Raw genomic sequence first — 14,247 nt, 5'->3', positions numbered from 1 at the left:
GGTCACTCTGAATGACAGACCTTCATGTTCTTTTCTATGGTGTGCTTTCTTGTTAGGTCCCAGCACCACATGCCAAGAAGACTCTTGTACCAACCAAGGTGTCTGCTTGCAGCAATGGGATGGGTTTAGCTGTGACTGTAGCATGACTTCTTTCAGTGGGACACTGTGCAATGACCGTGAGTACACAAGTGACTTCCCTCTTTTTCACTCTCTCTAAAAAGTGTTCCAAAATGTTGTCTTGAAGTGAATGTCCAAAAGGTTGCATCAATTTAATAAGTTATAACCAATTTATCTACTAAACTCTGCAACAACTACTAGGAGTTCCTGATATGACTGTAGGAAGTATTTGACCAAAGTACAGAACTGCCTTAGAAAGCAGATATGCAGGGATTCTAGAACTGTGATTTTGGAAATTTCATATGTTATATGGATTTGAATAAAGTTCTGAAATAAAATATATTAGATATAGGCATTTTATTCTTGGTATCAGTTTCTTAACATTGGGCTTCAGTTTTGACTTCTTTTATTTCTTGCTTTATTGAGATGTATTATAACTTTGTAACCTTATTCCACAAAGTTGAAATTACAAATGACAGTTCTTTCTTACCTTCCTACACCAGATAGGTTTAGGTGACCTGAAATATTCCATCAAATAATAACTCCAGGCTTTATTTCAGTTAAATGTCATCTGAATACATTTTGGTATCACTTATTAATTGTATAACCTTTAGGGATGGAGGAACTGTGTTTTTAGATGTTAGAATCTTCTGACATGAGTCAATACAATGATGAACAAAAGTCACAATACATGTCTTTGCTACCATAGTACATAATGAATGTATGTTTAGTAATTTAGTAATCTCTACTAGAAAATATCTGGTGGGAGAATTTCTAGTTGTGATATGAGTAAGATTAAGCAAATCATTTTCAAGAAATCTTATCAAATAAACAAGGGCAGGTAATATGTGAGACATGAACACTTCAATTCTTTCCAGCTTGTCATCATGGGACAGTGCACTGGGACAATGACCACAAATGCAAATGTGAATTTGTTAAATGTTTCAGTAAACTCCTGGAAATAGCATTACTTTATTTTTAAGTACATTGCATTCTTAATGCAGACAAAGGTAGGGAGTAAGAATAATGCTAAGAGAACCAATATGTGAAAATGCTGCACTTCCTGCCTAATCTATCCTAAGAAATGAGATGGAGTTGGTTTGTACTATCTTATTGTCTTTAAGAGACACATGTTTATCTTTCTTAAAATAAAGTCTGTTATTTTTTTAAAGATTACATTCAAAATGAGAGTTGATAGAGAATCCCTGACTATTATGGGAACATTGAAACCTTTGCTTTTGACCACTGTGTGTTCATTGCTGTTCACTTAGCTCATGAAATGGTACAGATATTATTACTGTACTCAGGATGATATTTTCACAGTGTCAACCAAGGTGACCTCAATTCATGGAGGCTTGACATTTATATCACCTCTAGCTTTCACTTCAAGCCTCTTTCTTTCAGATATTATTTTTGTCCTTTGTATCCATTGCAAGATCTACAAAATTGATAAATGGAAATGTAATGGTTGGGAGAAATGTGTACTTAGATTATGCAGTAATATATGTCCGCCATATTCCAGTTTGAAAGGACAGCATCAGATATATTAACAATGAAAATAACAATTATATTACTAAGGTGTAACTCAACATTACATCAATAGTATATGTCTCAAATTGCTGTCAAGGTGCTTCCTTGAAGGCTATACAGGCCTGGATGGTGAAGAATCGGCTGAAGTTCATCACGGACAAGACTGAATATTTGTGGGTTTGAGGATCCCCTGTATCTAGTAATTTACCATATTTAACTCAGTCTGGGGTGACCTTCAGTCAGAACTTGGGTTAATCTGGAGGTTCTCCTAGACTTTCTTAACTGCTTGAAGGATGGTGGTAACCATGGCCAAGAGGGCATTTTGTTCAATACATCTGCATTTACTCACAGTCACTCATACCTTAGTCACCTCCCAATTAGCTTATTGCAAGGCACTCCATACAGGACTGATTTGAAGAGAATTTGGAAGATCCAGAATGTGGCAGCACTGGAAGTAGCAGCACACCTCAGTAACACTGCTGCACCAGCTCTTAGTAGGCTTCCATAATTCAAGGTGCTGGTTATCACATTTAAAGGCATTATGTGGCATATGGACATGTTACTTGCAGGACCACCAATTCTCAATGGTTTCTGCCCATCCCAACTACGTCTGGCAGGATGGGCATGCTCTGGGTCCCCTCGATGAAGGAATGTCACATGATGGGGCCTCACCTGTCTTATGGAACAGTCTCCCCTTGGAGATTCTTCAGAGGCAAAGCTGATTCTGGTGGCTTTCAGGAAAGCAGTAAAAATCTGACTCTTACCCCAGGCACTTGAGCCAGTATCTTGGGAGAAATGGCATGGGTGATGATGGATGAGTGGGAATTATTTTTTTCAGAGCCTGAATGTTTTTCATTGTTTTAAATGATTGCTTTACAATATTGAGCTTTTTTTGTGGGAAATAGCAATCATGTTTTCTTTGTCGCAGCATCTGCCCTGTGCAATAAAATGTACTCAGTGATCTAGATTGCCCAAACCTTGTTGATCTTCTGTAAGGTGCTAAAAACTTGGACCAAGTATCATTCTTGGTCCAAAGGATTACAGTAGCGCAATTGGTAGATGTGTCTGGTTGTGTAGATCAAAATCAGATTAAGTATTATTATTGTAATTCCTATTTTAAAGTTCCATCAGGAATATTCTGGCTTGGGTTTAGTTAAATCATTTGCACACTGCCCGAATTTAGTTTAAAAATTTGTGTACTGACTTACTGCTGTGAGATGGGTGGCTATATAAATTGTTTAGGTAAATAAATGCTATGTCTTACAGTTATTTCAAAGTCAGTATTTTTCTGATTTTAACTGATCTAAGGCAAAGTGTAAGAATGTGTTACATAATGAAATCTGCAAATTTAAAATTAATTAAATCAAGCTAACCAAATGATTCAAAATGGTATATTATTTTTTTTATAAATATTGGCTATATAGTTTCACTGCTAAGCAGTGAGCCAAATATTTAATAATGATAATAAATGTATGAAATGATGAAATATATTATTCAGAGTTTAAGAGTTTTCATAAAGAACACTTGAAATATAATGGATAATACATTTACTTGAACCTGGGGAAATTTGTTGAAAATGTTTATTTTGTGCATAATATATTGCAATAATAACATAACAGAATTCAAGTTTCATGCTTGTATATTCCTAAGATTATCTTTTGTTTGGTTATAACTTTGTTAAGGAGACAGGAAAGAATAGAAAATAGAACTTGTAGCTGTAAACAGTATGGGCTAAGAATCTGTTTTCAAGAAGAGAGCTAGATAGTTGTTCCCCTGAATTCCTACTCAATAATATTTGGATCCTCAAAGAGCCCTTAAGAAACTCTAAGAGAACAGAGACAATCCCTTTGAAAAATGACAGCTAGTTTCAGGAAATGCATTTTCCCTATATATCTTGTGCCTAAAATCAGGGGTGGGTTGCTGATGGCGTTACTACCAGTTTGGTGCGTGTGTGCTTTGTGTGCACTCCATGTGCTTGCACAGTTCCTGTAAATAGGTCTGTGCATGAGCAGAACATTTAAAAAAGCCAAAGAAAATATGCTGCGGCAACCGGGACACCGGTTCAAAGGTAAGGCCAGCCTGGGTCGCTGCTGGTTCTTCAGCCCAGATTGGGCAAACTGGTAGTAGCGGTGGCAGGAAGCTCCACCCCTGCACCCAGATGCTTTTGCGCATCCGCAGACGTGTTGTGTACACGTGCAAGTGTGGCCGAACCAGTAGCTTAAACATGGCAACCCGCCACTGGAACCGGTAGCAACCCACCTCTGCCCAAAATATAAGTAAGAGAAAATTACAAAATATAAACCTTTTTCAGAAGAGTAACTATACAATATTTTAAACAGTAGTTGGCTAGTTGGGATTACATCCTATTAAACTCAGTGGGAAGTGCTTCTGAGAAAACATGCATAGGCTTGCACCACTAATACTGCTAGGCCAGAATCAAATATGATTGGATATGATAATAAAGAACAGAGACCCATGTGACAGTGGGCAAAGCTATCCTCAGAAAGAGGAGTATTTGAGTATTTAAATATATGACATTACCAAGTTGTGGGATAATTCCATCCATGAAAGTGATTCTGATGTCCTGCTACGATCTGTAGCATCTGTTAATGGGTATGACATTTCTTCAATGTGCTGTTAGAAGTCTTTGCTGGACATAAACATTCTCCCTTTTCATGGTGCAGTCCCATACTGAACTCTCACCTTCATCTGCATAGGCCAGTAATAGCATCCTAACTATATGTCATGGTTGCAAATTTCCTTGCATAGCACTAGCAATGGTGGTAGGGTTGTGGGGAGGTTATAGGGGTTAAAGGAAAGCCAAGAATGCCAGTTTGAAGCCTTGGACAGTGCTAGCCTCCCAAGGTTATTTGCTGGGGATGTCCGCCAGAGTGAAGAGCCTGTTCCACAAACAAAAAGGAATGTAAGTGATTGGATAGTGAATAATAACTATGGGCAGGCCAAGGAAGAAAGGGAAAGTTAATTATGCTTTTTGCACGTGAAAATATTAGAGCTGGTTTTGCTTTTCTTCTGTAATCATTTTAGATTCCAGTAAATTGTATTCTTGGTTAAACAATGGCCAATGTGCCTTTCTTTGTTAGCTAAATGAATGGGGCAGTTGACATTATGACCAAATTAGAACCACAGAAAAAGTTGTAGAAAGAGCAGCACTCTTCTAGTGAATAATTCAGGAATTCTCTTTTCACTGATGTTAGCAAAGTCCTAATTACAATTTGAATTATAATATATGTCTGTAACTACTGAGGCACTATGGACAGTTAGAATAGTGATGGCCATTACAGCAAGAGAGAAAGTGCTCCATGATGGATTGTCATAATTGCCTGTTGATATGCATGGGCCCATTTATCTCTAAAGTCAGCTTGTTGACCCTGAAGGTCTAAATACTTTCCCCCATTGATTGCAAAGGAAACATTGTAAATATATAGTGATTGACCTCATATCACATTTTTCTTTTCTCTTTTGACAAAGGGACTCATGTAGTTACAAGGCTAATGCAATATTAGGAGGTAAAATACAATGAGAAGAGTTATATATTGTTCGGCACAAAGACAACCAGTAGGAGAAAAAACTATTTCAGAGAACTAGGATTATATAGGAAACTGTGAAAAAGACACATAATGATTACTTTTACAAATGGTTCCTTTGAGGAGAGAAAAAAAAAGTCTTGTAAAAAACAGCTCAAGTATTAATAACAGCAGGGTTTTGGTGTGTGAGCTGTTCTCTTACAGCAGCCAGATTTTATATAAGGATAGGATTGAAGATGCTCTTTAGCTAAAATTAGATCATCTGTATCAAATGTTCTCCTTACTTTTTTGGAGGAAGTATAAAGTTACTGCATATTTCTGACTTGGTCAGTGGCTTGGTCTTATAAAATATCATCTTTGTGGAATGAAAACTCAAAATATTGATAAATTTTATCTCATGGTCAGAGAAGCATGCTGGGCTATACTGGAGCCTGAGCATTGTCCTTTTAAAAAAAAGGTATTTAGGGAAAATATTCACCATAGCGATTTAGTAAACAGGTTTCTCAAGCAGATTAATAATAATAATAATAATAATAATAATAATAATAATAATAATAATAATAATAATAATAATAATAATAATAATAATAATAATAGAAGTTATGGGGAAGGAAGTGGATCCTAACTGCAGTTCAGATGGAACGGTTTAAAAATTGCTATGGGCTCAGAAAGACATATAACACCATGTACTTGGTGAGATTCAGTGTGACATCATACTTGAGAAGTTGGCATGAACCAAGGACACACAAGGACAAGTCTAGTTTTAGCCTATTAAGTAAATTGGGTAACTTTGGATCAATCACAGATGCTTTATTACCGATTGTTATGATGGGGAAATTAGAAAAGATGCAAGACACAACTCTCATATATCAAATAAATCTTTAGAGTTGGTGTACTTTATAGAAAAAACATCTGGGAGGTGTATCTGCTTTTCATTGCAACAGCAGCTTGTCAAAAAAACATTTCATCCTTCTTTTCTCCAGTGCCCTGGTTCCAACTCCAATCCTCCCTGCAGCTGCTACTAACAGATTTTTTTGAAGACCATTCCTGGATCTCCTGAATTACCAAACAAGCCACTGCATGATGAGATTGCCCCTATTTACACAATACATCCCTCAAGGATGACAAGAATCAGTATTCCAGCTGATGGAACATGCCCTTGGATCTTAGTTTTATCTGTGAACTTCCCCTATTTCTTATTTTCTTAACGAAGCCTTCTGATAGGGAAAAGTCTGAAACTTCTCCGTGAAAAAACTTGAAGCAAAAAATAAATAAATTGCATACAGTATATAGAAATGGGATGTAGCCCAATCTTCTCCAACTTTATGTCCCCTTCATTTGTGTTGGCTTACAGCTCCCCAAGTTTATAGGGAATTGTGGGAGCTGCAATCTAACACAATAGCAGGCACGAATACAGCCAATTCTTCCTTTTTGTATAACTACTTCTTGGGTGTGTCTTATTGCAGATCTACCCACTGAGGGATTTGCATGTTGATGTAAGTCATTTTATTGATTGACTCGTAATCCTCCTGATCAACCTTATTATGATGCTAAAGTCAATAATAACTCTACTCCACATTAATATTCCAAAGTAATAGAATTTGATTACTTCTGCCTATTATTTCTTTTACTTATTGCTACTTATAACCCATCCCAATCCCAGAGACCTCAGAAGGTGGCAGGCAGTAACAAAATGCAGACAAAAACAAAAATAACTCACAACACAATAAAACTATGATCCAAAAAAGCAAACAAATTTAAAACAAGCTCCCACAATCAATCAATTGGGAATTGTATAACTTTCTGGGGAATAGGGGTGGATATTTCACAAAGTGGGAGTTACATCGAAGGAGGCCTACCTCTCACTCCTACTCCATGTACTACTTGAAGCTTGAGGAATTTCAACCAGTTGTTTCTGGATAATTGGACCAGATTTATTTCTGATGAAGTGTCTGATGTATTCTAATGCTTCCCCATTTACGGCTTTATAGGAAATGTTTACAATTTTCAGCTGAGTCTGGAAGCATACTGGCATTGAGGAAAATGATTTTAATGTAGGTGTAATTATAGATTGTTGGGGTTAGGAGCGCAAGCACGCTCACATTTGCGAACCAGGAGGGAAAATAAGTGAATCCCACCTCTGAGTTGTTCCTACTACTAAAACATTTTTTTTTTGCTGGGAGTACAGAAAGTGGCATCCTTTACTATTCTATTGTTTTTCATGTGAAATATATCGGGTTCTTCATAGCCTTTGTTTTTCCCTATTTTTCCCTATTTTTGATTTTATGACCTCACTGAATATATTCCAGCTTGTCTACAGCTTTTTAAATGTTGAGCAATATAGGATTGATCGGCATAATCCTATCAATTATACTGCGTAGACCTATGAATAAACTATTCTCAAGTATCACAGTATTGACTACCTCTTCCCTATATCACTTCACTACACTATCTTTCTTTGGCTCATTATTGTCAATTTGTTTGTTTTTTTTAAATTTTGTTCTGCCTCCACTTCTTTTAATAAAGCTTTATAATTTGTCTTTATTAAATCTTATTGCACTACTTCTCATGCCATCAAGATCACTCTGATTTCATATATTAACCTAGTTCTAGAATATATGGAGTCATCATTTGCAATTTGTTGCAAGTTTGTAGCATGTTTTAGATTATGTGACCAAAATTTATTTCATTTCATTAAAAAAAAAACATTTGAAATACTAGCATCTGAGGTAAAATTTGAGATGTTATATAGAAATGAACAGTAGGAAAATAATTGGCTCAGTGAATGCTCTTATTTGGGGTTTTAGAAAAATCAACAGCAGACTTTTACAACTGTGTATTGGTACCCCAGATTCATTGGGATTGAAATTCCAGAGTTGTCAATGACTGCTAAAAATGGCCGTATGGCCAAAGACTGTTAAAAACTTCTAATGGCCATAATGGACAGATGGACAAGTAGACCTTGCTGAAAATATGACAGCTATGAAAACCAGCTAGATTCTGCTAGGTGGCCTTAGTTTGCAGAAGAGAGGTGAAATCACATAATAAGCACTAAGAAACATTTAAACATACTTTGCATAATCAATCTAAGCCAGCTTTCTTTGATCATTTGGCCATATTGGCTGAAATTCTGGACCTAATATAACTTGAGTAATCTAAGACAGGGAAGAAGGGTAGATCAGTTTCTCCTGGGAAGGATGCCATGAAAATAATCACTGCCATGTGGTCTTGCTTTTCTAGTTTTCAGTGAGCCATCATCAGTAATCATCCATTGTGATAGTCCCATTTACTACAGATATATCTCATTCCAGTGTTACACCGAAGACAGCAATAATTTCTACATTTTGTGGCAGTGAATTTCATCTATTAATATTGCATAATGTGAAGGAAGACTCTTCTTTGCTTGTCATAAAATCACTGCTAGTCCATTTCTTGGAATAGTGTCATTTTCTAATTAACCCCTTCTTCATTCCATACCACATATACTGTAACTGTAATTTCCCCTGCTACACACACACACACACACACACTTTTTCTGTATTAAAAAGCTCCAAACCTTCAGGAAAATTTATCTTGCCTTAGGCTGCTTCAGAAAATTATTTGAAATATATCTCTCTTTTTCTATTATTTCAATATTCGAATATTTAAAGAGATCCTCAGTCTTTTTAAAATGAAGCTTCTATATGATACTGTCTTATTTTTGTATTCCTATGGCCACAAATTTTCCCCCTCTTCCTTCTGGAAGACTTACCAGCCCTTCCTTCTTCAACTCTGTTCCATAGCCTTCACAAAATAAGTTTCACTGACACTTGAGATCAATTTTCCTTTTTTCCTTGATCTGGACCACCCTGTCATGTGGCATTTCCTTGGGAATAAATTGATTTCTTGGAAATAAACTGGTTCTGTTTAGTCTTACATTTTCCTTTTAGCCTCTTTTTATAGTCTCCTTCTCTCTCCCCCTCCCTCCCTCTTTTTAAGAGACAAGTAGAAAAGGCATATTTAATGGGCTTTCATCTATAAATCCCTTAGGGAAAAAAGTCTTTACGTTCAAAGAGATAGTATCTCAGCAATTGAATGTAGTACCAGCCAAAATGAAAAACAGATTTAGAAAAAAAAAACATTGTCTTTAATCAGCAGTGGTATGTTAGATCAAATTCCAATAATTTAGGGCTCAAATTTGTAAATTATTTTAATTTTCTGATTCTCATTAATCCCAATCAATTATAAGAAAGATATAATTCAATGTCTTATAATCTTTATCCCTCAAGACATGTGCATATCTGGAATTTCACCCCAAAGTCATTATCATTTTCCAGGCATAAATCATTACTGAATGGTACTACTAACAGAACTTAATTTAAATGACTGAATGTGGCATTGTTAAGGAAACAGCTAACTTCAAAGATAATGTTCTCTTTATAACCTTAGGATTGTGCTACGATATTTTCTGTACAAAGTAATATTTCCCTCCTGCAGAACATATAGTAGGGCAGATAAATGCAAAGGTGGTGGGAGAGGGATTGTAAATGTTTGGAAAAGCTAGCAATATAGAGCAATGTTTTTGCTTAATTTGTATAAAATTCCATGTTGTTACCTTCATCAATATACCCATTTATATAGAAGATTTTCCTCTTGTATCCCAGATGACTGACCCCTCAACATAGCCCAGAAATTCTCAAGGGTTTCTTTCAGGGAAATGATAAAAATGCTTTAGAGGAGAAGGGTACACTTTTTATAGAATGAAATAAAGAAAAAAAGATCACTGAAACCAGATTTAGATATTTAAAGTGTGCAATCTAAGCACATTTTACTTCTTTCTATAAAAAGTGTAGTCTACCTTTCTAAAGCATTTTTATCATTTCCCTGAAAGTAACCCTTAAGACGCATTGAGACTTTGTGGGTTGGTGAAAACACTGTACTGAGGGGCAAGTCATATGGGATACAAGAAAGAAAATATTCCATGTAAATATATCCAGGAGGCTCCTGTGACATAACAGCATTTGTTGGAGCAATGCAATACTGCAAAATTGTGTATGCAGCCACAAGAAGTGGGAGCTGGAAGGCTGCTTATAATTCTGCTCTTGATTGTCTTGCTGCCAAGACACAATTCAGCATTTTGCTGAGAATCACTGATGTATGTTCTCAAAAGTTCATCATAGGTTTTGCAGCAGTCATCAAATTCTGAAAGAATATTAAATATGTGTGTTTATATTTCTGAAAAAGGTGCCATAAAAGTCAGTTAATAATTATGAATTACACGGCTTCAGGTGGTTATCTGAATGCTAGGAAATACAATATTTGTTTTATGACCATCAGCAGGAACATAAACATAAACAACATTTACATGCCGTTCAAAAGAGACAGTCAAAAAGCCAAAAAAAAAAGATAACAAAAAGCCCAAAACACCTCCTTACCAGCAACCAACATCAAGATGAGCAGAGATTAACACTGAGATTAATTTTAGGCCAACAATCAAGGAACAAACATTACCCCAATCAAGGAACTGCCAAACAAGCTAACAGTGAAAAACTCAACCAAAGAACCTCCAAGGCCACTCCCACCAACAATGACAAACAAGCCACCAAATGAGAGCAAACCCCACTCCCACCTGGCAGTGATGATGTCACCTAATTTAGTAATGAAATATTTACAATAAAACAAGCAAACTCAGAGAACAACAAGGATCCCACAAAGTTTATTTATTGTAGCAGTTCTTAGGCTTGTTAATTGTTTAGCTTCTCAAATTCAATATTATCCTGTTAACTTTCTGTTTTAGTAAGAGGGGGGGGGATACAATGTTTGCTATAACTATATAGACTCCAAAAGCCTTTTGCATTCTGATACCCAGTTAAACTTTAAATTATTTTGAAGGGAGAATCAATAGGAAAAAATGTCCCTATTCCTGGCACAGAGACAGAGGAGGGAGTAGTAAAAATAAGGAAAGGTTTGAGGAGGTATGGAAGTTGCTGTAGCTGAAAACTGAGATTATTTAGAAAGGGTTATTTGAGGTTATTTGGAGAAGGTTATTGTGTTTCACTGTTGGGGACAAGATTTTGGAGAGAGAAGAAGGAATTATACTTTGAGGTCCTGCTGTGAGAGTTATGGTTAAATATGAATCTACGTTCTACAGCATAAGAATGAAGAATGTCTGGAATTTGAACACTGAGGCAAAGCCAGAGACAGTCTTTACAGTTACAGAAGACTGAACAGAGTTTGTGCAACATGAGGAGATACAGTTAAATCTGTTGGCAGCATCCAGGACAGTTTGTTTTGTGGAGATGGATGACCAGAGCCATAGATGAAATGTGAGAATGGATTAGTAGAAAAGGGAGGAGAGTCCAAATTTGCTCATACTGGACCGAACTGTATTTGATGTTGTATGGATTGGACCTTCTGGTGTTTTGCAAATGGTCTAAACCACGTGACTTCATATTTGGTTCCATAAAGTTTCTACTAGACCAGAAGTGTTTTTCCCCCTTGCAAGGACCTGGTATCCTTTTTGCATAAGCAGAGTCAGTTTTGGGGAAAAATATTTTTTGGTGGATACCACTGTTTACTGGTGGCTATGACACACTTAACTTGAGGAAACTGAAATGAATCACTTCTTCAAAGAGAGCCAAGTGATGGTATAGCTGCCATTGTAATATATCATAGTGATACTGTATTTTTCTGTATTACTCTGGAATACTGTATTATTCTGGACTACTGTATTACTCTAGAATACTGCATTACTCTGGAATACTGTGGGAAAGTTACAGAATCTCTAATTTAATACAAATAGTAGCTGCTTTGTGGTGTTTGAAGCTGTATGGAAAAAAAGGAGAATCCAGTACTAGCATCAGAGGTGAATTTGCATAAAAGTTGCATGACAATGGTTTCCCAAATGTTGCTGATCCTTTCAAAAGTTTGCTTGGAAATTTTCAATTGGTATTGGATATACTTTTCTGCTGTATATCTTTGCTTAAGAAGAATGGGCTTGATATGGAACAAACCATAATAATGTTGACATGTAAAGGATAATTCCAATGTAATGTCAATACTTTGCAGCATGAAATGTTCTAATGAATGTTTGCTTCATGCTTCTGAAGATATTGAAGGATTTTAAAATATTTTTTTCTGGAGTTTTATGATCCTTAGAGCTGCTTTGATATTAGATTCAAATAGAAAGGAAGGATGAATTCCTCAGACCATTCTATTTATGAATGCCCTCTGACCCCATCCAGCTCATACACGTATGGAAACGCTTGTAAGAATGAGTTGCAGCACATGTTTCTCTCCACTTATATCAAATATTTATTTGTATAACAATAAAAGTAAAAGTGATCGTTTCATTATTATCTTTCCCATTGCTTGTTCTGCTATTTCAGCATTTCCAAGGCTGAAGCTTCGTCATAGGAGAGTAAAACTTCTGTCTAATCTTCATAGTAAGTTTATGTTCAGATAAAACCATTTGAGCATAATTGCAGAGTAGAAAATTAACTGATGGTAGCAGCGTGATGATGGCATATCAAAATCTGTGACTATTAACATGTGGTTCTTATAATTCAAGCTGTCCCACATTGGCTGGTTCATGACCACCATCTGCAGTTCTTTCTAAGCACCCTGGAACAAGACTGTTTGACTAGATGAGCATTTCATCTGATTAAGTTTGACAGTTCTTCTGTGGGTTATTCATTCCATAGACATTGACGATATCCAAATAACTCTTGTTCAGAATGGATTTGACATGTCCAATATGGAGTAATTAACTTTTAATGCTCCTGTGTCATGAGAAGTGCTATACTCTCCCAGGAGAAACTGTTTTAACCATTAACTTAGGAATATTGGTACATCATGGTACCAGGTCAGAAAGAATCTAACCACATAAACAAATGTGTTAATACTGTGTGTTTCACAACATTTGAATGTAGTGTGATATTTATACTGTACAGATTTTGGAATGATGAAAGCGTGTAAGAATTTCCAAAATCTCTATTTTTAAGTATATAGGCTTACCCCATGTTTCATAATGAGCCTGGAGTTATAAGAAGCAGATTGGAAGCAATTCCACTGATTTATTTTTAAAGGTGGGAAATCATTTCTTACTTGTCTGAATGCCACTCAGCTGCAGGTAAATTAGAATTCTACAGCTTTCAGATTGCCAATTAGAGCCAATTGTACTCTGAATGGCATCGCCTTGGCACTAAGGTTCTTACAGTTTCTCCCTCTTTCTCCCCCACTTTGTTTCTGTTTCACACCATCTCTGCTCCTTCACTAAAAGAGAATGTTTCAGTGGCTTGCTATAATTTTGGAAGTCTTGAATTCAGCTAAAACATAATTATTATTATTTAATTGAAATGAACAAAACAGCACTTTGGTATTTAGAACTAATCAGTAGCATTTCTTTGATTTAGAAATAGATTTTCAAAAGGGCACCAACTGACAGAATCTATTGCAAGAGGCTTGCAACCAAGTGGAGAATCTAGCAGAACCCCTAGAATTTCTTGTCACTATTACTTCCCTCCTTCTCTCATGCTTCTTTCCTGAAAATATCAGCCCATGCAGGCGTTTCTGGCTTGTAAAATGAAAATTCTGGCAATAACTTAATTCAGCTTCTCTGCAAGCTCTTTACCTTTATTTACTTCCTTTGTGATCTGAAGATGAAGACACATTCAAATGAATTAGCCCATTCTATGGAAGGTCTAAACAACTTATTCTCACACATTGAAGTCAAAAGATAGCAAAACCTGTTTCTTGCTGCCCTTGATACAGACAGGTTTGTTGGCCTGGGTTCACTCCATATGATAAGTTAAAACCAAATGAGTCACAAGTAAACAGCTACAGTGGAACAGGAAAAAAAAACAGTCACAGAAGGACTGATTTAAGGATTTTGTGGCTCAATAAAACATCATATTTGTAGAGTCCTACACAGAACATGATTGTCTATACAAATAGATTTCTTCAAAATTAGATGCTGAAATGAAGTGTTCAAAATGAAATGTCTATAGAACCTAAACTTAAAGATGTATCTCAAAGAAACACTGCATAGAAATCTAAATACTTATTATATTTAAAA

The 14,247-nt window shown here is 36.0% G+C and overlaps 1 protein-coding gene across 13 annotated transcripts in view; it reads left to right on the top strand.

Annotated features, from left to right (window-relative positions):
- Window positions 1-14,247, top strand: part of NRXN1 (neurexin 1) — an 898,064-nt gene that overhangs the window by 477,315 nt on the left and 406,502 nt on the right. For all 13 annotated transcript variants that reach the window (XM_081941958.1, XM_081941974.1, XM_081941972.1 and 10 more), the window contains one exon: window positions 57-176. In XM_081941958.1, coding sequence (XP_081798084.1) covers window positions 57-176 — 120 coding nt within the window. The remainder of the gene's footprint in view (window positions 1-56; window positions 177-14,247) is intronic.

Source organism: Natrix helvetica, assembly GCF_964273705.1.
Source record: "Natrix helvetica genome assembly, chromosome: 2".
In the NCBI taxonomy this organism is placed as follows: Eukaryota; Metazoa; Chordata; class Lepidosauria; order Squamata; family Natricidae; genus Natrix; species Natrix helvetica.
This window is presented reverse-complemented; position numbering and strand designations above follow the sequence as displayed.